This window comes from Erpetoichthys calabaricus, chromosome 3, assembly GCF_900747795.2.
Source record: "Erpetoichthys calabaricus chromosome 3, fErpCal1.3, whole genome shotgun sequence".
Lineage (NCBI taxonomy): Eukaryota > Metazoa > Chordata > Cladistia > Polypteriformes > Polypteridae > Erpetoichthys > Erpetoichthys calabaricus.
Genome location: NC_041396.2, coordinates 23,885,593 through 23,909,759, shown reverse-complemented (window position 1 = coordinate 23,909,759; position 24,167 = coordinate 23,885,593). Strand labels below are relative to the sequence as shown.

Here is a 24,167-nt window from a genome sequence, read left to right as displayed (position 1 = left end):
GGGACACCATATTGAACTTCTGTGTATAATGATGGAGTACTGTCAGCACATTTCTGTACATATTGGAATCGATTTGATAAGTAAGAACTAAACCAAGCGAGCACGGTGCCTGTAAGCCCAACATCATTTTCTAGCCTGTGCAGTAAAATAGAATGGTCGATGGTGTCAAATGCTGCACTTAAGTCCAACAACATAATTACAGTTGAGTTTCCTTCATCAGAGGATATCAAAATGTCATTTACAACCCGTGTTAAATCACAAGGCAGTCGTCATTTTAAATTTACAGCTTATTGAAAGTAAGCAATGTATCTGCTTTGTTACTCTTCCTGACCAGATTCACATGAAACTTCAGGCACTTATCCACATTTTCTGTCTCTTCTGGTCCCCCTGTGACATCTGAGGGTTCTTCAGGCTGAAAGCAGAGTTAAATCTTTGCCGCCTTCTCCCAAATCTCCAATCTGTCTTTAAACATTTTGGATTGAAGTACTGAGCCACGTGGTAATACACTTGGCATTACGGCACTGGTTTAAAATAACGAAGCTAAAATGAATATAATTGCAAAACTTTCCAACAGACTGTTTTCAGTTCCATCCCACAGTTTGAGAACCACTGGCTTATAGTGAGGTAAAGGCAACTACAGTTTGTGTGTCCTTCTCCACTTTAAGCCCATCTGAGAGCCCACTAAATACAGCTGTTAGTGGATTAGGAGGGATTGTGACCATAAGGCTCTCTGATAGGCATTTAAGGATTTTGGTCCAGAATGATGTTAACTTCGTGCACACCCGAAACGTGTGGCCCAGTGAGGCTGGAGTTCGATTGCAACATTCACAGGTTGGATCTTGCCCTGGAAACATTTCGAATAGTTTTAAATGGGAGAGATGGGCTCCATAAAAGATTGTAAGTTGAATAATTATATGCTTTGAGCATATGGCGCTCAAGTGAATTCTGTGCATGGCTGCCTGCCACTCCTTTTCTAAAATGTTGAGTTTGAGATCCTTTTCCCACTGCAGTCTAGGATCTTTGAAAGCAAGAGATTTTAAAATGTTTTGATATGTTATAGAAATGCTGTCTGAGTCTTCGAGACTGATCAGTATCTCTTCTGGAACAGAAATAGGTGGGAAGTGAGGAAAATTGGACAAATTCTGTTTAGCAAAGTTTCTAATTTGAAATTAGTAGAAAAATAGTGTTGATGGGAAGTTAAATTTGAAGTGTAATTGTTCGTAGAATGCAAAGACATTATCTGTATACAATTCTCTAAATGATTTAATCCTGTACGTTTTCCAAACATTAAAAATTGTGTAAGTTTGAGAGGGTGGAAAAAGGTGGTTCTCGTGTAGCTGTGCCACAGATAAAAGCTTCTGCATCTTGAAGTGCTGCCTTACATTGGTTCCATATTCTAAGTGAATGAAGCACAAATGGGTTGTTAGTATATTGACGATAACTTTTATTTATTGGGGTACAAACCAAGGAATGTAAAGAAGTACTGCAGGATTTTATTTCTATTGCGGACCAAGCTTGTGTTAGTTCATCAATGTGTGTCCATGTCCAGGTTTTTTATGGCTTGTATATCAGCCACTCAGTAATACAATTCAAAGTTGGGTAGTGCCATGCCACCTTCTGTTTTAGTTCATTGCAGAGTCACCTTTTGAATGTGTGAATGTTTTTGAATTCCAAATAAATGAGGTTATGATTGAATCTAATTTCTTAAAAAATGATTTGTTAATGTACGGGGGCAATCCCAAAAGTAAGGTCTCCAATTTTTTTAGAAATACAAACAACCATTTATTTGGTATAATATTTACATCATTTTAAAGGTTAAAGACTTATTTGTTTTTCTACATAATCACCATTTTGGTCGATGCATTTTTGTAGACGCTGTGGTAGTTTTAGAATGCCCATGTCATACCAGCTCACTGCCATGTCCTTCAGGAAGCGTTGAACCTCATCTTTCACCTCTTCAACGGAGCAGAATCGCCTTCCGGACAAATGTTCTTTCAACTTATGGAACAGGTGGTAGTCACTGGGTGAATTTCAGTACGACCGGCTGTAAACTCTCTACACCACTTGCGAACATTTTTGACATCCATGCATGACTGTCCATACACTTCCGTCAATTGGCGATGAATTTCAACCAGTTTAACGCCTTTTGCGTTCAGAACTCGAATAATTGCGTGAACTTCGCACTTGGCGGTAGCGTTCAACGGGAGCTCCATTTTCAAGGGCTGCCAAGCCAAGATTGAGTATCCCAGCGAAACCGCACATGCTTGTTTGGGAGTGGAGGAAGCACAAATCACAACAGTGTGGCCAACAGCCATATGAACAGTTTCTCTACGTCCTCACCGCTTTGGAGACCTTACTTTTGGGATTGCCCTCATATATGGGGATGCTTTGAAATAGAAACAGAAGGTTAGGAAGGATATTTATCTTGACAGTGTTGATTCTTCCTGCTAAAGTGAGATGGACGGTAGACCATCTATGCGCGTCTTGTTAAAGTTTTTCTTTGCAGACCACAATATTTGTATGAAAAAGAGCTTTATATTTACTTGTGATGTTTACCCCTTGGTTTTTAAACTGATCTGTGATGATAAATGGGTAGGTGTCCAATTTAATATTTGAGTTGACTGGACGGCACAGTGGGTAGCGCTGCTGCCTCGCAGTTAGGAGACCCGGGTTCGCTTCCCAGGTCCTCCCTGCGTGGAGTTTGCATGTTCTCCCCGTGTCTGCGTGGGTTTCCTCCGGGTGCTCTGGTTTCCTCCCACAGTCCAAAGACATGAAGATTAGGTGCACTGGCGATCCGAAATTGTCCCTAGTGTGTGCTTGGCGTGTGTGTGTGTGTGCCCTGCGGTGGGCTGGGATTGGCTCCAGCAGACCCCCGTGACCCTGTAGTTCGGATATAGTAGGTTGGATAATGGATGGATGGATGGATGAATAAGTTAACATATTCAGATATGTTGGAGGGTGGCAAATTGAAGCACCGTTCAACCCCGAGCTGCACAAACTCGAGCTATGCCACTCCATCCAGACTGTGATCAGCAATGAGTCCAAAAGCCTGTGTAATGTTCCTCCCACAGTCCAAAGACATGCAGGTTAGGTGCCATTGGTGATTCTACATTGTCCCTAGTGTGTGCTTGGTGTGTTTGTGTGTGTGTGTGTGTGCCCTGTGGTGTGCTGGCACCCTGCCCGAGGTTTGTATCCTGCCTTACTCCCTGTGTTGGCTGGGATTGGCTCCAGCAGACCCCTGTGACCCTGTAGTTAGGATATAGCGGGTTGGATAATGGATGGATGGATGGAGTTGACTGGAAAAAGCACACTTTTATTCAAATTAACTTCTACTTTTTTTTTGTTGTAGGCACTCATTCCACACAATGAATAACAGACTGCAGGAGCTAAAAGGATAGTTTTGTACAAATACACAACAATCTTTATTATAAAAATTAAAATAAGTTAGCCACAAAATAAAAAATAGAAATAACAAATCCACTCTGTAAAAAAAAATGGCGCATATTTACATTATTAGCATTCAGGTCATTAGTTAAACAAGCTGAAATTGGTCACACTCCCGTATGAAATATTGGCCCCGCAAAATGAAAATACCGTGGAACACAGAACACACACACACACACACAAAGAAACAAATGCAAAAATGATTAAAAAAAATTTTTTGTCAAAGGTGATTTCAACTTGTTGACTTTTCAATTATGAGCAAAGAAAGACGCATGCTGATTCGTTAACTTTGGTTTCCCAGCACTCCGCAGTTTAATGGCCTTTGAATGAATGTCCATGCTCACACATGAATGGCTGCACTTGGAGACTATGGGTGAGTCAGGAGCATTTTCTGGATGTGATTAGTGTTCACTGTGGTCAAGACGTTGTTATCAGATATGCGTTGAAATTAAGAGATGGCAGCCCCATCGATCGCAATGCTGTCCACTATTGATGAGAGGGAGCGCAGGTTTGTCTGCTCTGGTGAGTCTTCAGTCAAAAGCTCTGTGGGAATGAAAAAATAAATCCGTGAAACCAAATACCATACCATGACACTCCACATCAGAAACTGCCTGTGCTTACTAACAGCTAGTGGTCAAGTAAATATTATCTAAGCTCTCTGTGTGTCCAGTGTCTCAGAGCAATCTGATTGGTCAGTTTGGCTTTGGCGTGATTGGTCAGTTTGAGCTTTGGTGACATGAAGAAAAAGGAAGTGCGAGTGTGAGACACAGGAGGAGGAGTAAAGGCGTATGAGGTGCGCTGAGAGAGTCACCTTCAGAGACAGAAGAGAATGAAAACAGGCGGACAGCAAAAGGCAAACCCGGTGAAGAGACGTTCACACACATGCAAAGATAGAAGAAAGGCACTGAGAGTAGACGGACGGCAAGAGATAGCAAATATTTTGTAATTATCCTTATACCTGTATCCGCCCAGTGCCATTACTCATTTTGTTATAATTATAAGTCAATTCTAAATCCGTTTTTGTTGTCGTTCTCTGATCAGCGTCGGATGAATTAAGAAACTAAATGCAGAAACTGGCACTGGACAAGATATTTGGTTCATAAAAAGCCATCACCCTTTCACTTATTCCAAGCTAATCCACAGGCAACAGTTAAGATGTAAATCTTTCAGATGTAACAGGAGATGACAGAACCCAAAAGAAACCCTTTCAGCAGAAGCACAGCCTGCCAACTCCACGCTCAGGAATCAGTCTGTGGTTCAGTTTCTGTGAGATGCCAGCATGCCACCCAAAATTAGTTTCCTGAGTATATCGAAGTATTGTCAAAGGATTCCACCCTCCATTGTTTTCAGAAAAAATCTACAAACTCACTTATTCTACCTCTTGTTGTAAGAGGCATGTGTTTAAATCATAGAACAGAAGTGGTATGCTGGCACTCAAATCTCAACGCGCTATTCAAACTATCAGAGGTTCTCCTTTAAACACCATTCATTCTGCCTCATCAACTGGGAGAAAAGATAAAAAATTACTAAAGACATTAGCCATCCTGCACAGTCCCAACTCCCACTTCTACCATTTGTCATATTAGTCAGAACCATTCACAATCGCACTGGAGGATTCGGAGAGCTTCTTTCTACAGGTTGTATGGCTGCTGAACAGCCAGGCTTAATAACAAATACTGTTTGTGTTTTTGTATATCTGTCTACATGGTCTATGAGCGGACCCCAGTGGGAACACTAAGACAATGGTACTTACTCCATTTGACATGATCCAGGGGCCGAACGGACAGGGTGGCACCTTGGAATTATACTTTTACAACTTTACACACGCGTGCTATTAGTGTCACTACAAGGAAGGTAGGGGGAGATAAATTACCTTAGGGGGTCTCAAGAGCATCGAGCCAAGAGCAAGACATGGGAAGGCTCTATCTATCTATCTATCTATCTATCTATCTATCTATCTATCTATCTATCTATCTATCTATCTATCTATCTATCTATCTATCTATCTATCTATCTATCTATCTATCTATCTATTATATATTGCCTTTCTTATCTATCTATCTATCTATCTATCTATCTATCTATCTATCTATCTATCTATCTATCTATCTATCTATCTATCTATCATATAGTGCCTTTTTATCTATCTATATAGTGCCTTTCATATCTATCTATCTATCTATCTATCTATCTATCTATCTATCTATCTATCTATTATATATTGCCTTTCTTATCTATCTATCTATCTATCTATCTATCTATCTATCTATCTATCTATCTATCTATCTATCTATCTATCTATCTATCATATAGTGCCTTTCTATCTATCTATATAGTGCCTTTCATATCTATCTATCTATCTATCTATCTATCTATCTATCTATCTATCTATCTATCTATCTATCTATCATATAGTGCCTTTCTATCTATCTATATAGTGCCTTTCATATCTATCTATCTATCTATCTATCTATCTATCTATCTATCTATCTATCTATCTATCTATCTATCTATTATATATTGCCTTTCTTATCTATCTATCTATCTATCTATCTATCTATCTATCTATCTATCTATCTATCTATCTATCTATCTATCTATCATATAGTGCCTTTCTATCTATCTATATAGTGCCTTTCATATCTATCTATCTATCTATCTATCTATCTATCTATCTATCTATCTATCTATCTATCTATCTATCTATCTATCATATAGTGCCTTTCTATCTATCTATATAGTGCCTTTCATATCTATCTATCTATCTATCTATCTATCTATCTATCTATCTATCTATCTATCTATCTATCATATAGTGCCTTTCTATCTATCTATATAGTGCCTTTCATATCTATCTATCTATCTATCTATCTATCTATCTATCTATCTATCTATCTATCTATCTATCTATCTATCTATCATATAGTGCCTTTCTATCTATCTATATAGTGCCTTTCATATCTATCTATCTATCTATCTATCTATCTATCTATCTATCTATCTATCTATCTATCTATCTATCTATCTATCTATCTATCTATCTATCATATAGTGCCTTTCTATCTATCTATATAGTGCCTTTCATATCTATCTATCTATCTATCTATCTATCTATCTATCTATCTATCTATCTATCTATCTATCTATCATATAGTGCCTTTCTATCTATCTATATAGTGCCTTTCATATCTATCTATCTATCTATCTATCTATCTATCTATCTATCTATCTATCTATCTATCTATCTATCTATCTATCTATCTATCTATCATATAGTGCCTTTCTATCTATCTATATAGTGCCTTTCATATCTATCTATCTATCTATCTATCTATCTATCTATCTATCTATCTATCTATCTATCTATCTATCTATCTATCTATCTATCTATCTATCTATCTATCTATCTATCTATAAAAATGTTCGCTCGGCATCAAGGATGAATAAATCGGTGGTGGTTTTTGTAAATGAGGAATCCCTGGTGAATCAGTTGGTAGAGGAAGGGTTAGTTATAAGCGGAGCGCTTGTCCCTGTTTTGCCTTTATCAACACCTGCTAAAAAAGTAATAGTTTCAAATGTTCCTCCATTTTTAAAGAACGATGTTCTGGTAAATGAACTGAAGCGTTATGGCCAGATCGTTTCAGAATTAACCATGATCCCTCTTGGATGCAAACGGCATGAATTAAAACACGTTGTTTCGTTTCGTAGACAAGTATATATGATATTAAACAACATGAATGATGATATCAATGTAGCCCTCCGATTTAAAGTGGACGGCAGTGACTATGTTGTTTTTGTCACTTCTGAATCCATGAAATGCTTCACTTGCGGTAGAGCAGGGCACAAGGCTTCACAATGTAAAATTGGATCAGTGGTATTTGCGGGTCCTCGTACTCATACTGAGGAGAATTTGGATGGCGAGAACACTGAAGATAGTGAGCATGAATCTGAGAGTGGCGAAGAGGTTGAAAGTATGGATGAGTGTGAATCTGATATGAAGGAGTCGATGGCTGCAGCGGGTGTTGTTTGTGATCAGCCCCTTAGTACTTTAGTGACGGCGGCTCCTGAGAAGAGTCTGCTTCAAAGTTTTACTGATATGTCGGCCAAGGCCGGCGGTTCAGCTGATCGCCTATCAGTTAGTCCTGAGCTCCGTGAGCCGGCAGAGAGCACACCGACTGAAGTTCACGTATTGCCTGAGATCAACAGCACTGAGGTGGCGGCAGCGGCAGTGGCAGTTTGCTCGGGAGAAGCTGCGCCACTGGTCCCAGCTGTAAATGAGCCTCAGATCACTGATAAGAGTGTAGAAGTGAACGCTTCCGATTACAGTCTCCTGCCGGAGAGCTCATTGAAGGGGGCTGCTGAGGTGCAGAGATGTGTGAGAGCCGAGACTGACGGCGGAGTGGCCGCGGTGGTGAGCGGCAGTGCTGCGGTGTGTGAAGGAGTGAGTGTGAGCAACGAGCCCGTTAAAGTTTCCACTCGAAAAAGGAAGGAGCAATCAACGGATAGAGGACAGGCAAAGAAAAGCCTAGTGTCAAATCAGTCACCTAAGGAACATAGCGAGGGTGTGACAAACCAAAGTGACAGCGCATACGAGTTAAGGGACAATGTGGAGGGTGAGAGTGACATTGACACCTCTCAGTATCTGCTAAGAGGCAGTTATACTACGGCCAGTATTAGAACTTTTTTGGAGTTTATTGATGGCAAGAAAGGAGTGAAGGTTGAAGATCATTTTCCAGATCTGCAGTTATTTCTTGTGTCTGCACAAAGAGTTATGCGTGAAGCAGTTCAGTTAGGCATGGAGCAAAAAGAGGCAACCCGATTGAAGTATGTTATCGGCAAAGTGCGCAAGTCACTCAACCCAAAATAATGGATTGCCTCTTTAGTCAGCTCCTTTGTTTGGTGTCATGTTTTTTACTGTGGACTCCCTTTGGCTCTTTTTCCATGCAGTCTCTTCACATTGGGAGTTTGAATGTTAATGGCTGTAGAGGAGGGACAAAGAGGGCTGTGGTTTTTAATTTCTTAGAACAGAAAGCATTGCATGTCAGCCTGCTCCAGGAGACCCATTCTGACCTTCAGAATCAACCAGACTGGCTACGAGAATGGGGGGGGTCAGGTTTTTCTTAGCCATGGTTCTAGTGTTAGTGCTGGGGTGGCCATACGGTTTTCAAAATCTGTGCAATTCCAGGTCACTGCCATCAGTGAGGTGGTGGCTGGACGATTGCTAGTGGTTCAGGTCAAAGACGGGGATCAGGATGTGGTGTTCATTAATGTCTATGCCCCTACCAACGGGAGAGAAAGGATTTGTTTTTTTGAATCGTTACAAAAGGTGGTCGATTCTTTTGTTAATGGCGAGTTAGTGCTGGTGGCTGGTGATTTTAATTGCACAGTTAATTACATGTTAGATCGCAATGGTGTTGAACCTCATCCTGGCTCTGCTCAAGTCCTAGCGGCCCTTTTAAAACGGGCAGATCTCGTAGATGTCTGGCGTCATAAATTTCCATCAGACAGACAGTACACCTGGGTGAAGGGATGGGATGGAAATATTTCTATGGCTCGATTAGATCGCTTTTACTGTACCAGTCACAATCTGAACACTGTCACTTCTGCCTCTATCTCTCCTGTTGGCTTTTCTGACCATTCTTTGGTGGGGTTGAAAGTTGTCATCCCTAAAAAGAAACCCTTTTTCAAAACTTTCTGGTATTTCAACGTTTCACTACTAGAAGACGCCCATTTTGTCAAATGTTTTGAATTTTTTTGGAAGCAGTGGACTCTTACCAAACCGAGATTTGTTTCACTCAAGCAGTGGTGGGACATTTCGAAAGTCCAGATAAAGGCTTTTTGTCAACAGTACACACAGGAAGTCACTCGAAAGTGTCTGCTGAACATGGAAGCCTTAGAAGAAGACATTTTGAAACTGCAGCAAGCTTTACAAAAGGGATTTGATGAGGAAATTTTTTCTACTCTAACATCTAAAAAACGTTCTCTTGCTGATCTTTTGGATTTACGTGCACAAGGGGCCCTGGTGAGGTCACGTTTTCAAAATATTAATCATTTGGATGCACCTACAAAATTTTTCTTTGGTTTGGAGAAGAAAGAAGCCCAAAGCAAACTGATTCACATGCTGCACAACGTGGAAGGGAGAGAACTGAGCACCACTGAAGACATCCGAGACTTTGCTGTTTCTTTTTATACTAATTTATTTAAGGATGATTCTATTGATCACTTGGCAATGGCTGATTTTCTCGATGGACTTCCTACGATCCCAAATGATTTTAAGTTAAAACTGGACTCTGATATAACTTTTCAGGAAATGTCAGATTCACTGTCTCATCTAAACACAGGAAAGTCTCCAGGGATTGATGGCCTTCCCGTTGAGTTCTACAGACAGTTCTGGCCTTTACTGGGGGCTGACGTGCATGCAGTGTTCATGGAAAGCTTGAGAGATGGGGAGTTACCTCTGAGCTGCAGAAGAGCGGTGATCACTCTGCTTCCGAAAAAGGGAGATCTGTGCCAAATAAAGAACTGGCGTCCCGTGAGCCTACTTTGTACAGACTATAAGATTTTCTCCAGGACTTTGGCAAACCGTCTGAGGACTGTGATGAGTTTGGTGGTAAATTCTTGTCAAGCTTACTGTGTACCTGACCGCTCAATTTTTGATAACATTTTTTTCATGCGTGATGTGATTGCAGTGTCCAAAATGTATGGCATTGATTTGGGAATTTTATCTATTGATCAGGAGAAGGCTTTTGATAGAGTTGATCACAGATATTTGTTTAACACCTTGAAATGCTTTGGGTTTGGGGAAAATTTTATCAAAATGATCAGACTCTTGTATACTAAGGTTTTTGGTATTTTAAAGATTAATGGCACATTGAGTGCCCCTTTCCTGGTCAAGAGGGGGATTCGACAGGGGTGCGCTTTATCAGGGATGTTGTACTCTTTGTCCATTGAGCCATTCCTTTATCGGATTATGCAGAGACTGCAGGGTGTGGATCTCCCTTCTCGCCCAATGGTCACTGCCAAATGTTTGGCCTATGCAGACGATGTGTCCATATTTGTCAAATCCGAACATGATGTCAATGTGGTGGTTTCGTGCCAAACAACGTTTGAAAACATCTCCTCAGCTAAAGTCAACTGGGCTAAGAGCAATGCTCTCCTACTCGGCTCTTGGACTGAACGTCTACCGCCAAAGCTTCCTGCAAATCTGACCTGGAACAGGAAGTGTTTTCGTTACCTTGGGGTGATGTTGGGAGGAGAAGGACTGGATGAGAGTAATTGGGATGGCATTTTGGATCAAGTCAATGCTCGGCTGAACAAATGGAGGTGGATTGTGGCCAAACTGTCTTTTAGAGGGAGAGTAATTGTGCTGAACAACTTGGTTGCATCAATGCTTTGGCATAAACTCATGTGTGGAGATCCTCCTCCAGGGATGTTACATCAGATCCAAAAACTGTTGGTTGATTTTTTTTGGGATGGTCTGCATTGGCTGCGACAGAGTGTGCTGTTTCTACCAGTGGAACAAGGAGGTCAGGGTCTCATTGATGTGCCTTCAAAGGTCGCAGGCTTTCGACTCCTTGTAATTCAGAAGCTTTTTTTTGGTTCTCACCATCTGATTTGGAGGGATTTGGCACTTCACTTCTTTTTTCGAGTAGGGGATTATGGATTTGACAAGCAGCTTTTGGTAATGGAAATTAATGAAATGGACCTTTCAGTGTTACCCAAATTTTATAGGGGTGCTTTATTGACCTGGCATCTTGTTTTTAGAAGACATTTCATGTCATCAGGTTGGTTGCACGATGAGCCTTTGATTTTTAACTCGCTGTTCTCGTGCTCTCAACTGAGGAGTAAAAGTTTTACTGATCTATTGATTAAAAATGGCATTTTAAACATCAGCCACATATATGATAAGGAGCAACGAACTTTTGTGAAGCCTTCAGGTTTGGCTTCAATTTTAGGTGTGAAGTCAGTGCGGATGATCGAGGGCTTTCTCTCTTCTGTGGCTAAAGAACATCACAAACTTGAGGACTCCATCAGTACCACCAGCACAGATCTACAGGTCTGTCCTAATGTCGATGTCAACTCCATCCCCAAGAACTCAATTATCACTTTTGACAAAGGAAATGTGGTGTCATTCATGTCTCTGTCAAAAAAAGATCTTTATCAATATTGTGTGAAAGTGATTCATTTTCTTTCCCTGAAGACAATCATTGATTCGCAATGGAGAGAACATTTAGGGGTAGTAGGTGGGAGGGTGCCGGCCTGGAGGGAGCTGTACAAGCCTCCAAGCAACAAAAGGACAGCCGACCTACAATGGAGGATTGAGCACGGCATCATAGCCACAAACTCCTTTTTAAAAAGAATTAGACTCACAGAGGATGACAAATGTGATTTTTGTGGGCAAAGGGAAACCGTTTTTTCATCTGTTTGCATCATGCGCAAGATTGGGAGGTTTCTTCAAGTTTTTAACTGATTTGTGTAAAAAACTAAGATCAGATTTTAATTTTGTGATGTTTATTTATGGTGCCGCTTATAATAAGAACAACAGGCACAGGACACAATTGATGAACTTTTTGTTGGGTGAAGCAAAACTAGCAATTTTAAAAAGTAGGAAAAACAAACAGTGTGGGAAAGGAAGTGTGGACATCCACTTACTGTTTAGGCTGAATATTCATTCAAGGATCACACTGGAGTTTACTTACTATAAACTAATGCACAAAATGGACATTTTTGAGGGTGTGTGGTGTACGAATGGGGTACTGTGTGCTATAGAGGAGGGAGAACTGAAAATCAACTTATAACTCACTGCTGGTCAATTGTAAATATTGAAGTCATTTGTAGCAAGTGATTCTGTGTGAACAATACGGGGATCAGGGCTGACTGGGCTTTAGTTTTATCTTTTATGAACTTAAATGAAAAGGACACTGGGGGAGAGATGAGGAAAATATACAATATTATATGATAACTGTGTATGGGGTTACACGGGGTTAATAGGGATTGAATATTTTTTTACTGTTTATTTCTTTGTATTGGTTATTTATAATATGTTTGTTATATGTGTACTTTTAATATATTGATGTTTGTCCTTGTTCTTTTTTTTTTTTTTTTTTTTTTGGTTCAATAAAGTACTTTTAAAAATTAAAAAAAAATTATCTATCTATATAGTGCCTTTCATATCTATCTATCTATCTATCTATCTATCTATCTATCTATCTATCTATCTATCTATCTATCTATCTATCTATTATATATTGCCTTTCTTATCTATCTATCTATCTATCTATCTATCTATCTATCTATCTATCTATCTATCTATCTATCTATCTATCTATCTATCTATCTATCAGGAGTGATTCAGATGTGTCGCTTTGTTTGTTGCTTTGTATAGAAATACAGGCTTTTTGGGTATGACACCATCACTAATTCAATATCCAATGTCACTGATGTGCATCTGAGTTCTTCCCAGGTATGTAATACCACCTCTTGCCAAGTGGGGAGCTCTGCCGCTAACAACCTCGTCATGTTCTTCCTCCACAGTCTGGAGACAATGCCCAATGAGGTCAATTGACCCGACACCTTCCAGTGCCAGAGCTTTAGAAAGGACGGCCAGCCTGAATGGAGGCGTCTTTGAGCAGGGAGACAATCCCTCCCTGTATCTGAGTTTACGTCACTGGCAGAAGCCTGATGATTGAAGCAATTTTTGGTATGTGGCAACAATTCTGTTATTCTTTTCACACCATTGTGTGTTTCTTGTGTTTGGAAATGAACTGGTACCTATCTTCTTCCCTCAACCATACCAATTTCTTTAGAATAAAGCAGAACACTCTGAAAGACTAGTGACCTCAATTCCACCCCTAATATCACCAGTCTGGTGCCTCCTAGTTCCTTAACTGTAAAGCCGCACACTAAACAAGAAATGTATGTTCCCTTCATAACAAAGCAGTCTAACATATTCAAGAGCTGTAATTTGCATCCATGAATCTAGTTCTGGATCTGCACTTGTTTTGGTTCTTTTCAGTTTATAAAACCTGAACATTAAATGGTGTATCCCTGGGACCCCATATATATACGTGGGCTGATTCAGCAGTGCTTCTGTGCTACATCTTCAATGTGACACACGTACTTCCATATCTGACTTTATAAGGAGTCTCCCTGCCTCAGACCGGAGACTTGGAGTTGGGAAATGAAGAGTAACAGGTGGAAGAAGAGGATGAGAAGGAAAAGAAAGAAAAGAACTACAGTATAGTTGTTGCATTAAATGGTTCTGACACCTGTTTTAAGGTAAATAGAAAATAAAGTTTTGAACCTAAGACTTCTATTCAGTGCAGATGTGTCTGGGATTTTGGGGATATGAGATGCCAACAGTAATCAAAATATATAGAGTATATTAGAGAGTTTATGACCAATCACCAGGAGAACTTTGCAAATACACCTGCAGAAACACTTCAGTGCATATACCAGGAACAAAAAAATATCACAAATATAAAAAGAGGAGAATTTAACAGTTAACTTGCCCCCATTTTCTTGTTCTTCCCTTTGTTAAAGCCCTCACAATTACACCATGGCCTCTTAGTTACTGCTGTATTATATTTTAATACCCCAGGCTATCTGCTCAGTGCCCTTTACCAAAATCAATGTGTGGCTCCATCCTATAATTCTGAGCTGTAAAGCACCTTTGAATGAAAGACACAATATAAACCAGTCTGATTGTGTGTTATCTGATGGGATAAACTGGTGAGTCTTACCAGTGGTACTGGTGCTGCTGCTGAACGTGGGGCTGCAGTGGTCAGTTGAGCTGCTCCATTCTGGACTGCTGCTGCATGTGCTGCTGGACCCATGGTCACTTGAAGTGGACACCTGCAACGATGGGCTTCTTAAATATTTGCACATTGCCAGTCATATATTGCATATACAATTATAGATTTTCAAAGCTGACCACTGTAAACTGCACACTCGCAATGGTAAAGAAAAATGTTAAAGGAGGATGCTGTGTGACTGTTGGAGCTCCAGCAGTTTCAGTTCAGCTCAGTTTCTGCTTTTTATCTGCTTCTTAAGTCACAGACACCAAAAGGCAGTGCAGAGGACACACTCTCCAATGAGACATTGGCATTTGGGAAAGTTTGGTGTTACTCCTTGTTTTGGACATGCTGTCATCTTTCAGAATATTAGATATGAAGAAAGAAGCATTTGGAGTCAGTTACCTACGAATGATTGTTAAAATATGATTCTATATTTTTGTAGTGCCTTTCCTATCTATCTATCTATCTATCTATCTATCTATCTATCTATCTATCTATCTATCTATCTATCTATCTATCTATCTATCTATCTATCTATCTATCTATCATATAGTGCCTTTCATATCTATCTATCTATCTATCTATCTATCTATCTATCTATCTATCTATCTATCTATCTATCTATCTATCTATCTATCTATGATATAGTGCCTTTCATATCTATCTATCTATCTATCTATCTATCTATCTATCTATCTATCTATCTATCTATCTATCTATCTATCTATCTATCTATCTATCTATCTATCTATCTATCTATCTATCTATCTATCTATCGATAGATCGATAGATAGATAGATACCTTTTCTTGACACACTACTGCTAAATAATTCATTATCTGAATGCCTCAAAGTTAGTGTGCAGCTTTGTTCATAGTGGCACTCAGTTTTGTCTTCATTGTTTCCTGCACTTCTGTCTCTAGGGGGGTTGAAAGCACATACCATAAGTGAGTCTGCCTTTTTTAATTAGCTTATTTGTTTGGTGGGATTCTCTTGAAGTGATGTTACCAGCCCAGCACATCACGTCTCATTGGCCACATGAAGGATGTCACTACCCACACTAAAGGACCACCGTCCCTTAAGTAAAGCAGGGTAGCTCTCTGTCCTTTCCTCTGCTATTTCTCTATATTATGAGGCCATTCCAGCTTGTCACCGACGTCTGCATGCCTGGCAGACTCAGAATAATCTTGACGGTGGTGCAGGCTGACAATGTAAAGCCTGGCCTCCACTGCCTACTTTCTCTTAAACAGTTTTTTTTTTACCAATTTTATCCATTTCTCTACAGATTAAGAAACTTTGAACCGGAATCATAGGTCTCCTAGAGGTGAAGGCTTTGGGTATGAAACTCTAAAGCTGCAGGTTCACCGCTACTCCTAACTGAGGTGCTCAGCCTCTAATTGTAAACGCCTCTATATCATTACAGCTCAATGATTTTCATCTTCATTTTTGTTAGCACCTTTCCTATTCACAAGTACATTCCTTGATTTTTTTTAATCCTGTTTCCATTACATGGTCACCAGCAGACAAAGTCTCACTTAGCAGCTTCAGGCACAATGCAAGAACTAACCCTGGGTGGGGTGCCAGTCCATGCCAGCACACACTTCTTCAAATGCACAGTAAACCCTACTGTGGGCTTAAGAGGTCCCTGGTTCAAATCTGGGTGCCCCCTTTGTGCATGCTGAATTTTTGGGCCTCACAGGTGGCGCAGTTGTAGTGCTTCTGCTTTGCAGTAAGGAGACTGTGGGAGATTGTGGATTCGCTTCTCGGTTCCTCCCTGCGTGGATAGCACTTTGAGTACTGAGAAAGTGCTATATACTGTAAATGTAATGAATTATTACACTGTGGAGGGCATAACCAACTGAGGGTAACTGCCAGTCCATCATAATGCACATCAGTGAAAAGTTTGGCCGTACTCAGACATTGTCATGTTTTTGATAGAAATCGATAACTTTATTTAACAAAATTCATTTTAAAATGCAGCAAGGCATAACTAATGTTGCTAATGGCCATTACTTCTTGAAATGACTGAATTTTAATTTCTTATTCACATATGACTGCCCACAGTCCAAAGACATACAGGTTAGGTGGATTGGTGATTCTAAATTGGCCCTAGTGTGTGCTTGGTGTGTGGGTGTGTTTGTGTGTGTCCTGCGGTGGGTTGGCACCCTGCCCAGGATTGGTTCCCTGCCTTGTGCCCTGTGTTGGCTGGGATTGGCTCCAGCAGACCCCCGTGACCCTGTGTTAGGATTCAGCGGGTTGGACAATGGATGGATGAACATATGACTGTAAAGCTCCATTTAAAGCAGCGGTGCCCTAATGGTGAACTCCCTTAGCTTATCCTTCATTAGTAATGCTTAAATGCTAATTGATTATTGGGGAAACCTTTGAAATTGCATTAGCAACCCATAATTCATGAATACACCTAATATACACACATTTTAGAAATCCGGAGTAACACTAAGGTAATACAGTGCACTAACTTCCCACACACTGGCATTTGAATACAATGGAGAGCAACCAGGACTTAAGAATGTAATATAACTGTGACAGACTCGAGCAGACGAGACAGCGTGGGGATGTCATCAAGATATTTAAAATCCTCAAAACCATCGATAACGTAGATCCAGCATCAGGATGAATGACATACTTGAGGACATCAGTGGAAATTAAGGGGACGTGCATTTAAGACTAAAGTCTGGAAGAACTTCTTTACACAAAGAGTTGCCGACTCTGGAACAAACTCCCGAGACATGGAGTTGAAGCAGAAGAATCTGAATGAGATATCGGGAGTGGGACAGCTTAGATATTAGCTAAAAGAACAGGCTTGATGGACTGAATGGTCTCCTCCAGTTTGTCACGTTTCTTCTGTACTGGTGTCTGGAGCCATGAGAAAGGGACAATAGATAGATAGATAGATAGATAGATAGATAGATAGATAGATAGATAGATAGATAGATAGATAGATAGATAGATAGATAGATAGATAGATAGATAGATAGATAGATAGATAGATAGATAGATAGATAGATAGATAGATTTTAATGTTAGCATAGTCAGCAGGATAGACAGATAGTTCTGAAAGACACTATATTATACATATATTTTAATTTTAGTGTAGTCGACAGGATAGATAGATAGATAGATAGATAGATAGATAGATAGATAGATAGATAGATAGATAGATAGATAGATAGATAGATTTTAATTTTAGCATAGTCAGCAGGATAGATAGATAGTTCTGAAAGACACTATATTATACATATATTTTAATTTTAGTGTAGTCGGCAGGATAGATAGATAGATAGATAGATAGATAGATAGATAGATAGATAGATAGATAGATAGATAGATAGATAGATAGATAGATAGATACTTTATTAATCCCAAGGGAAAGTCACAAATTAACCATATTTGTTGAATCTGCATGTAAATGAAGGAGCATTTCTGTTTATTGTCATGTGCCGTCCCATTATTGTAACACAACAGGCGTGTACAGTACATCGACTGTCCACTTTATCTCCATCAGCCTGTTTTGCAATGTTGTATCACAGTGACTATCTGGAGAACACGGCGTGTAACACAGGTACCAATCCTGGACGGGGAGCTAGACGACTGCCGGACACACTCTCACACACACACACTCACACCATTCACCAAAGAACATGGCCCAAAGCGTAACACATACACACACACTGATGGAGAGAACGTGCAAACTGCACATACAGAATGGCCAAGATGGAGTTCAAGCCCAGGCTCATTTGGATGTGAATCAGCTCATTTCTAATTTCATGTGCGTCACACAGGGTGCAGGGTGTTGATTTACTCTCGACTTCCTTTGTCTTTAATCCTACATAACATAACATGATGTTATCAATCCTAGCTTAATCCAGTTCAGGATCAAGGGGGGCTAGAGCCTATTCTATGGTTATTGGGTGGAAGTCAGGAGCTCTCCCTGGTGGGCCAACAGTCCATTGCAGTACCTTACGTGTCTGCAGCCAAGTCAGCATTGGCAATTATCCTGAAGCACACATATTTGTGAAGATACCAGGAAAACACGTGTGGATATAGAGAGAGCGGACAAACTTCACCTACACAATAATCAGAAATGGGATCTGAACCCAGCGCTCTGGGACAGTCAGGGGTCAGTGTTAGTCTTTGTACATAGGTAGCCATCCATTTTGTAACTTTCTTATCCAAATCTACTGGGTGCAAGGAAACAAACCCTGGACAAGATGGCAGTGCAGCACAGGCCACATCTGTACTCACTCACGCCAGGCCAGTCTAGCAGTGACAATTAAGCTGGCATAGGCTCAATATGCAAAGTGCACAAATGTGGTGCCCACATCTGGCATTTGGAGCCGGAGTTTAGGATTTGTGAGTTAGAGGTGTTAACCGCTGGACCATCTCTCAACACGCTTTGGGGTGGAGTGCTGGCTCTCTGGCTAAAGGATCTGTGCTAGAAACTGGAAGGTTGCTGGTTGGAATCCTGGCAGTGCCAGAAGGAATGCCACTCCATTGGGCCCTTGAGCAAGGCTCTTATGACTCGAGGGGTGCTGTACAAATGGCTGACCCCAAGCATCTCTGTGCCTCTGGGGTACGTGAAAAATGACAAATTCCTAGACAAATTGCATAAGGCAAATAAAGCAAATTAAAATTAAGTCGTGGATATAGAATGCCTACAGAAAATATTCAGAACATTTCACTTTTTTTTCACATTTGTTCATGTTGCCACCTCATGGTAAAATTATTTGAAATTATTTTCTCCATCATCAAGCCACACTCAATGACAAAGTGAAAACAGTCTGTTGGAAAGTTTTGCAATTATATTCATCTTAGCTTCCTTATTTTAAGCCAGTGCCGTAATGCCAAATGTATTACCGCGTGGCACAGTACTTCAATCCAAAATGTTTAAAGACAGAATGGAGATTTGGGAGAAGGCGGCAAAGATTTAACTCTGCTTTCAGCCTGAAGAACCCTCAGATGTCACAGGGGGACCAGAAGAGACAGAAAATGTGGATAAGTGCCTGAAGTTTCACATGAATCTGGTCAGGAAGAGTAACAAAGCAGATACATCGTTTACTTTCAATAAGCCTCTGTAAATTAAAATGACGACTGCTTTGTGATATACTGACGTGGGAGGTGACAATGACATTTCTAGGCTTTAGCTGAGAGCCAAAACATAAAAAAACATAATAAGGTAGTAGAATACAATAGTGCACCCTGCCGGGGTCTGTTTCCTGCCTTGCACCCTGTGTTGGCTGGGATTGGCTCCAGCAGACCCCCGTGACCCTGTAGTGAGGATATAGCGGGTTGGATAATGGATGGATGGATGGAATACAATAGCATAAAGTAGCATACATTATAACATAACGTAACAAAACATAACTTATTATATAATATATGGCAGTGGTTCTCAAACTGTGGGGCGGGCCCCCCTAGGTGGCACGAAGTAACAAAAAGGGGGGCACAAAGATGTGAAAAAAAGAAAACAAGAATCGAAAATATGAAAAATCGAAACCAAAACAAATTAACTTATACTACATTCTGATACTAGAAAAATAAACATAGAGTTAGATAAATGTTGATAAAAGTTAAGTAGGTATAATAAAATATGCATCTATGATATATCATTAATTAAAAAAAGAACAAATTGGTATTAGTGGGCTTCTTTCAAAAAAACGTTGGGAGGGGGGGGGGCGCGATTAAAACTGTTATGAAAACTCAGGTCGCAAAAATACTTAAAGGTTGAGAAACGCTGGTATATGGAACACAATACACACAGTATAACATATTGTAATGTAACATAACGTTAACATAACACACACAGAATGTATGTGCTACCATACCATATTATAATGTAATACAAAATAATATAACATAACATAACATAATAATAATAATAATAATAATAATGTAATACAAAATAACATAGCATAATATAACATAACATAACATAATAATAATACTGCTGTGGGCTGGCGCCCTGCCCGGGGTTTGTTTCCTGCCTTGTGCCCTGTGTATGCTGGGATTGGCTCCAGCAGACCCCCCCGACCCTGTAGTTAATAATCCATCCATCCATCCATCCATTTTCCAACCCGCTGAATCCGAACACAGGGTCACGGGGGTCTGCTGGAGCCAATCCCAGCCAACACAGGGCACAAGGCAGGAAACAATCCTGGGCAGGGTGCCAACCCACCGCAGGACACACACAAACACACCCACACATCAAGCACACACTAGGGCCAATTTAGAATCGCCAATCCACCTAACCTGCATGTCTTTGGACTGTGGGAGGAAACCGGAGCGCCTGGAGGAAACCCACGCAGACACGGGGAGAACATGCAAACTCCACGCAGGGAGGACCCGGGAATCGAACCCAGGTCCCCAGATCTCCCAACTGCGAGGCAGCAGCACTACCCACTGTGCCACCGTGCCGCTCTGGATGAATAATAATAATGATAATAATAATAATAATAATAATACATTTTATTTTTATAGCGCCTTTCCCATGTTCATTTAATAATCCACCCATCCATCCATTTTCCAACCTGCTGAATCCAAACACAGGGTCACGGGGGTCTGCTGGAGCCAATCATAGAATAATGTAACATAACATTACAAAACACAGAACAAATGATATAACAACCCACTATAATGTAACATAATGTATCATAATATTAGACATATATAAACGAAAGACCTGTGTATGTATGTGTGTGTCTGGAGCAGTCCGCTCTGCTCCTGCTCATGCTCATGCTCAACCACAGCCACTAGATGGCGCATGAATGCACTTTTACATTTTTTCAGCGCTTTCACGGACCTCACTTCTCACTACAAAAGCCCCGTGTGCAGCAAACGCCGGCGTGCAACAGCGACATCGTGCTAATGACACAAATGAAGAGACACAACGTAGAAAGGAAGCAAACAAACGTTCAAGTGAAGCACCTCAGCAACGGAGGGCAAGGCTTGAAGTTTTCACTGAAAACGTTGTTCTGTGGCTGCAGGTTTTTGTTACAAACAGCTTCTGTTTTTAATTGGACTCCTGGGCTTATTAAGTGAGCTGTTATTGCACAGATTTCTGTGTTTTGGGAACAATTTAGAAATTAGAAAACTAAATTTGGTAAAAAAAAAAAATATTAAAATGAACTAAGCAGTTATATGGGAATAATGTATTTTTTTTTTCTTTTTAACAATATTTTCATCATGATGTTCATTCATTTGGGCAGCATGACAATGATAGCGCTGCTGCCTCGCTGTTAGGAGACCTGGGTTCGCTTCCCGGGTCCTCCCTGCGTGGAGTTTGCATGTTTTCCCCGTGTCTGCGTGGGTTTCCTCCCACACTCCAAAGACATGCAGGTTAGGTGCTTTGGCAGTCTGGGTGAACACACACACATATACACACACACACGGACATACATCAAGGGCCAGTTTAGCATTGTCACTCCACCTATAACATATTATAATGTAATGTAACATAATATGATACAGTGTAACATATCCCAACATAATATAATGCAATATAACATAATATGACATACTCATATAACATAACATATTGTAATGTAACATTACTAATTTACAAATCCACTCAACTGAACTTACAATTCACATAAATCACATGTTGCACTCTTAATGTGCTAAATTTTCCTACTAAGAAAAAGGTTTGGTTCAGTGACTGTAATTTTTCGTCACATTGATTCAGTTCCTCCCATCATTTCATTTTCTCTTAGGGAGTGACGTTGAGCCATAGCATATCCCAGTTGTATCGGGTACAAGACAAGAACCAAACTGAGAGATGAAATGCCACAACATCACTGTCACTGTCACTTCCAGGACAGCACTTTAGATTTGATAGGAAGTCCATCATGCACCTCTTTGGGATGAACTTGGAGAAGATGCTTGCAACTGTGACGAGACTTTTGAAACTAAAACGTAAATATAATGGAACTTAAACACAATGTTCTAGGAGGTGTGAGAAATCACTATACCATCATGCCTGTTTATGTTCGATGGAAACCATTACTGTTATTTAATATGCAACATTTGCATCACACACCCCTCTTCCGCTACTCTACTCACCTGACATTTAGAGGGGTTTAAGCATTTTGGGAGAGGTTTATCAATGACAAGAGTCCCATTTAGAGTGGGGTACTGATTAGGCAGAGCTTTCTATCACACTTCATTCAGAGTATAACAGGGCAGAGGGATCATATTTAGGTTATAATTCAAAAAATACGAATGCCTCATAGCCTTTGCTACCAGGATAGGCACTGCGCTGACTCCCTGTTACCGTAAACTGGATTAGCAGTTTGAGAAATTCATTTTAGATTTCTTGATTATATGACAGGTTCAATAAAGCCAGTGCAAAGAGCTCAATGCATAACACTAAAACTGGGATGTTTGCAGAGCAGGTTGTATTTCCCATCCATCCATCCATCCATCCATCCATCCATCCATCCATCCATCCATCCATCCATCCATCCATTTTATAAGTTTGTTCATTTTTAATGAGAACAGGACAATACCTGAGGATCCAAGCACAAGTCAGACCCAGTCCTAGATGGAGTGTCAGTTCACTTCAGGGCACACTTGTAAGTACATCTGGACATTTTAGAGTCACCAGTGACCTTAATGTGTATAGCATAGCAGGAGTATCTGCCTTTTGGTATAAAGTAGCCCAAGTCCAAAAAGTCGAGGACTATCTGAACATTTTGACCTATCGTCTATCTTTCCATTATGATGCCATGCAGGCATTGGAGGTTGCTCAGTGGGCTCCCGACCAGTCGGCATGGTTGGTGAATTTCCCTTTGCCCTCAATTGTGTTAAATGCAGCCCACCTTCTGTGATGGTGCGGTGTCCCACCCAAGTTTGGTTCCCGTCTTACACCTGATGCTGTCAGGATAGACTTTGGACTTCTGCAACCCTGAGTCGGATTAAGTGCTTTGTCTCATTTTGACCTGTGGCACAGGTGGACTCCCCTCTAAAGCTGTCACTGACCACACAAAACACATGACTGCCAGATAGGCACGTGGCCGTTCACTTACCCTCTGAGTGCCTGTGGTCCTGTAGTGGACGTCCTGTTGATCCCGATCCTGCTGGTTCAGAGTACTCAGTAGCGTTTGCAGCCTTTCAATGTACTGGATGGCACTGCGCAGGATCTCCACCTTGGGGAGCCTCTGGTTGGGGTTCATCAGGGTGCTTCTCTTGAGGGCTTCGAAAGCTTCATTGACCTTCTTCAGCCTTCTTTTCTCCCTCAAGGTGGCTGCTTTTCTCCGGTCGATGGTCACCGATTTACGTTTGCAGATCTTGCAGGCCCATGGCAGGCACTGGCCGGGACAGTGCTCCTGTGGGGAGAGACTGGACGAAGGTGAGACTTGGTCATCCAGACCGTTGCTTGTCAGAAGCCTGCTCTCTGAACACAGCCCCATCACCGACCTGTCCTGATAGCCATTTTGGTCAAAGCCATTTTGCAGTCGGGACTGGAAAAAGTTTTCCGTTCCATCGTAAAATCTCTGCTCAGCAAAGAAGTAAGGGTTGGTTTCAAATAGCTCCATGGCTCTTGCAACTTTTGTTGTGAGCGTCTGCTCCCTGGATCTCTGGATGACAACTGCTCACAACAACTGTTTGGTGGCATTTAAATCTTTGGCCTGGCATGAGATCATGGAGTTAAATATAGAAAGAAGTGAAGAAACCTGATCCCACTTTTAGCTGTTGCCTCACATCTAAAACTTACATCTCTGTTCATTTTCTCCTCTCCAGGGAATTTACAGCACATGCCGTTCAGGGAATTCTGGCGATGCACAGTTACTCTTTTTATTTTTTATTTTTTTTTTTGGGGGGGGGGGGGGGATCATATAAAGACAAAAGTTATGCGTATCTTAATCTGGAATTTTTTTTTTCCTGAAAATCTGATATTTTAAATGAGTTC

The 24,167-nt window shown here is 40.7% G+C and overlaps 1 protein-coding gene across 1 annotated transcript; it reads right to left on the bottom strand.

Annotated features, from left to right (window-relative positions):
- Positions 1-3,395: 3,395 nt before the first annotated feature.
- myog (myogenin) lies at positions 3,396-23,866 on the bottom strand. The gene is made up of 3 exons (XM_051924510.1): positions 23,284-23,866; positions 14,187-14,298; positions 3,396-3,987 (listed from the first exon to the last, which is right to left on the bottom strand). Exons 1-3 carry the CDS (start codon positions 23,791-23,793, stop codon positions 3,893-3,895), a joined length of 717 nt encoding a protein of 238 aa, XP_051780470.1. The 5' UTR covers positions 23,794-23,866; the 3' UTR covers positions 3,396-3,892.
- Between the last annotated feature and the right edge of the window lie 301 nt (positions 23,867-24,167).